This window comes from Amphimedon queenslandica, unplaced genomic scaffold (genome assembly GCF_000090795.2).
Source record: "Amphimedon queenslandica unplaced genomic scaffold, v1.1 AMPQUscaffold_12714, whole genome shotgun sequence".
Classification (NCBI taxonomy): domain Eukaryota; kingdom Metazoa; phylum Porifera; class Demospongiae; order Haplosclerida; family Niphatidae; genus Amphimedon; species Amphimedon queenslandica.
Window position 1 is genome coordinate 14,850 of NW_003547050.1, and position 4,564 is coordinate 19,413.

A 4,564-nucleotide genomic window follows, 5' to 3' on the forward strand; every position below is an offset into this window, starting at 1 on the left:
AAACATAATTATGAGTCTTTATACAAAAATAAACAACAAACTAAACTATAAACAAATCTACAACATTCAAGGGAGTTCTCTCAAACCATGCAGTATACCATGCTATTACAATTTAATTCATACATACATGTACACTAAACATGTATTATAATGATATTAAAAATCTTATATTTTCATTCTCACCTCAAGTGCTGACAATGAATTAAAGTTTTCAATATCTTCAGATATTTCTTTGATTTCGTTAGATGATAGATCCAGTCTAGTCAGTTCGACCTAGTCCCACCATCTCTCATCAACATCAAATGAAGCAGTACTACCATCAGGAGGATCAATATTGAGTCTCCACAGTTTAGGAGGAATAACACTAATGGCCCTGTGATTATACAAATTCACCTACTAACTTTCCCACATCCACATGATCATTAATGCGTCATGAAATGAAAATAAAAAAATCATTTAACAGATCAATTTTGGTGAATTAAAAAACATGTTACAAGTCTCACACAGCCTCCTACCTGTTTGACAAGTTCAGTGAACCGGTTTTACGAGCTTGTTTCAATAAGGATTCTGGTACAGTTCCCTCCTTACCTACCCCATCACTTTGACTAGGAGAATTGAAGAAGTTGGGATTTGGTTTGAGTCTAGTAGAACCAGCAGGAGATTTTCTACTGGCACCACGACTGGAACTCATTTTATGAATTTTGGATAAATGGGTGTGGTCTTATGTTGCATAGTTTGGGTGGGGCTGGTATTTTGGAAGAATGGCATCTAAAAGTGAGGGCCACTATTCTCTTCTCTTTGTATCTCTTTCATTCATTCTTTGTTTCTCTTACTCTCTCACTTACTTTACTCCTCTGTATCCTGTCCTTACTCTCACTCATCACTATATTACTGTTACTCTGTTACTGGTACCTCTTCTTCTCTATAGACTATCAACCAGTGAAGAGATGGGGACAGTCCACAGTAAAGGTAGGAGACTACCTATATATGTGGGGTGGGTACGGGTCTGGAGTACACTATGATGTGATGGAGGTGTATCACTTACCAACTGGTGCTTGGGACCAGAAACCTACTATTGGCACCCCACCACCAGGTACCAGGGGCTATTCATCTGTCGCCATAGGAAAGGGCATATATTATTTCGGTGGGCGTGAAGTTGATGATCAAAACAGCTTACATTCCTTCGATGTGGATTCATTCAAGTGGAGAGAACTCTCTCCTTCTAGTTCTGATCATGGTCCAATGAAAAAGGCCTACTGTGGAATGGTATCAGTTAATTTTGACGGTGAAGACTATCTTATAGTAATTGGAGGAGATGGATCATCTTCTATCAATACTCCAAAGCAATCTGATGCTCAGTATTCAACTGGTGGTAGATGTAATGAGATACATTATTACAGGATTTCATCAGGTCAGTAATTCTCATCATTGATACACAAAAGTTGATCAGTATTTCAAACTGAATAATTTATATTAATGTACATAAAACAGATTGTTAATAATTAAGTGTGTTTGTTAGTGTGTTTTTGTGTGTCATGTGTTTGTGTGTGATGGTGACGTGTGTCTATGTGTAATGTGTGTGTGTGTACTAATACATACATTATGATGTGTCTGTGTATGATAGTGCATATAATGTATGTGAGAATTTATGAATGTATGACGTGTGTATGTGACATGTATCTATAATGTGCATGTTACATGTGTGAGTATTATCATGTATCTGTGTGTGTGATGTTTGTACATGTATCTATACATAAGCTAATGTGACATGAGTGTGTGTGTGTGTAGGTTCATGTTATTTATTAATTAAGTAACTATGAAACTCCTTTTTGTTGAGATAAACTGAAAAATCAAACAAATGTCACCTTTGTCACTGACTGCACTAAACTGGCCAGCCTTTTTATATCTATGGCTATTTTAAAGTCAGTGTAGCAAGGCTTAAAGTAAAGAACAAGTCAGGATTTTTGTAGCAGCAACATAAGGTAGAGATTCTGCTTTTTTCCAGCTAATAATCTACAAGGCTGAGCCCTTAAATGTTTTACATTGTTTGTAGTTATCATTTTTAATAAAGTTCTGTATCACATGAGTCACATGCAAATTACCCACATGCAATGTTCCATGAGTTTTGTATAATTATTCATTAACAATCATAAATGACATGTACCAGAATACCAAGTAGATTAGTAGGCAGCCTGGCCTTGAGAACCAGATGTGGCAGGTTAAAATGTTTTTTCGGGATCTTAACTCTCCCTGCTCTGCCAAATCCACTTCAGTCAGGTCAGGCAAGTTTTAAGTAATCTCTATAGTCCTAAACTACAGTTGCTTTAATAGGCTGATACTAAGTTTTTGTAGTACATGTACATGCATGTGTAAAACTGGTGTAGGCTCTGTGGTTTGTGGATATAGCCTTTGTTTGTAGATGGTAACTCACCTACATGTACATTATAGTCCATGTGGAAGTGTAGTATGGGCCTGGGTAGCTAGTACTGGAGACCAATGTGGGCTTGGGTAGCCATTATTAGGGGCCATGTGGTCATTGTGGTGCTTTTATTGATTACATGTATGATGCAATTAATTGATTGAATTTAATTATTCATTACTGTACATGTAATAAGTGTGTGTGTGTGTGTGCGTGTGTGTATCATGTGGTAGTGATGTGTGTCTATGCATGATGTGTACGTATAAATAATAATGTACACACATATACACATACATATGTATGATGAATGTGTATAATGTATATGTGTGTGTATGTGGTAAGTAAGTTTACATGAATGTTTGTACATTATTATTAGATCAATGGATATTTCCTGTTATTACTGGAGACAGACCACCTCCTATTGAGTCCTTCACTCTAACACCAGTTACTAATAACACTGCGGTAATGTTCGGAGGCTCTACTGATAATGGATGGAGTAATAAACTGTATATGATAAGTTTCACTAAAACATCAGTTGTGAGTTAATGCTCTAGGATGGGTCTTGATTGTGAGATTCTTTTGATTGCAAATTGCGAGTTTCTGAATTATTTTATTACATTTATTTTTTTATCTAAGGATATATTAGAAGTACCTAATCCTGGAGGATCAGTACAATGGCCTGAGAGAAGATATGGTCATTCCAGTGTACTGATTACCACTAGTTCAGGACCACACTTACTAGTGGTGGGTGGATCACCTGCCCATAATGTATGGTTACTGGACATTATCAAAATAAATTGGAAAGAACTGGTAAGTATTATATTATGATGCTTGATAATGAAACATATAGTGGTTAACTAAATTTGTAACTTATGAGGTTTGTAATGTACATGTACATATTATGATACTCAGTGAAAACTACTGATGAATAATGGTGGTATTCAGTATGTGTGTTTGTGTCTGTTTTTAGTGTGAATGTGTGTTTGTGTCTTTTTTGTGTTTTGTGTTTGTTTCTTTACCTAAATATGTGTGAATATACATGTGTCTGTCTGTGTGTGTGTAAAGATGGATTCACAATTGATACAGTGTCAATGTTGGAATTAAAATAAATTGTATTTTATATAGATTGTGTACATTGTGTATGTACATACATGTATTTGTGTGTATGTGTGCATATGTTTTAATATGTGTATGTGTATGCTAACACGTACATCATGTGTACATGTAACATGTACATATGTGTGTATGTGTGTGAGCAATTATGCATGCTTTACATGTACCTTTATATGTCTATACATGTATAGATATACATGTATGTGTGTTAGTGTGTCTTTAGTATGTGTATGTGTATGTGTGTACATGCAGACACTTAGTAAATTCTTAATTGAGGACTCAGATGATATAATAACACACTCAGTTGTGTATACTTGTCTATTAATATATTGTGCATTATTAATTTTATTATGTCATCTTTTTGTTACATAAAACACACAATGCAGACTATAAAACTGTGAGTTAGTTATTGTGTTTATTAACGAGATATCAAATCAATTAATATGTCATACACAAATTAATATTATTATTATCATTTTAATTTTATAGATTAATCTACCAGTCAATGTCACTACGAGATTTCGTCATTCACTCTCAGTGTGGAGTGTTACCCCAACTACTAACTGGATAATTGAGTTTGGAGGAAATACATCATACACAGATGCAGCTGTTATTGAACTCAGTAAGTACATGTAGACAGTAGTAGATACAATGTGTATTGAATATGTAATGATAATTAGTAATGATAATATTACAATAAAGTAAGTAATTCTTATGATGAATATTTAATGAGAGCATTTGACATATTATACCTATGATACTAATTATTACCAATTCATTCCTGCTATGTACAATAGTAAAACATAATGTCTGCAGATACAGAAACACTGATATTAATAGAAGCTAGAGTGAATGAAATATTATTATCAGTGTATTTATATACAATAATATGTTCATGTGGTTAACTGTGTAAACTGACAGAGGTCACACATACAATGATTAAACATGAATCCATCAATAATAAGGTTACCATAGTAACCAATTGTATATAATATGTACCGTATATCGGAAAATTTTTGTGGCCCAAAATTT

At 34.2% G+C, this 4,564-nt stretch overlaps 1 protein-coding gene across 1 annotated transcript in view; it reads left to right on the forward strand.

Moving 5' to 3' along the window:
- Positions 1-20: 20 nt before the first annotated feature.
- Positions 21-4,564, forward strand: part of LOC109587014 (host cell factor-like) — a 5,324-nt gene continuing 780 nt past the window's right edge. Inside the window, exons 1-5 of the mRNA XM_020003242.1 lie at positions 21-774; positions 929-1,411; positions 2,796-2,956; positions 3,056-3,124; positions 4,022-4,154. Coding sequence (XP_019858801.1) covers positions 762-774; positions 929-1,411; positions 2,796-2,956; positions 3,056-3,124; positions 4,022-4,154 — 859 coding nt within the window. The 5' untranslated portion in view covers positions 21-761. The remainder of the gene's footprint in view (positions 775-928; positions 1,412-2,795; positions 2,957-3,055; positions 3,125-4,021; positions 4,155-4,564) is intronic.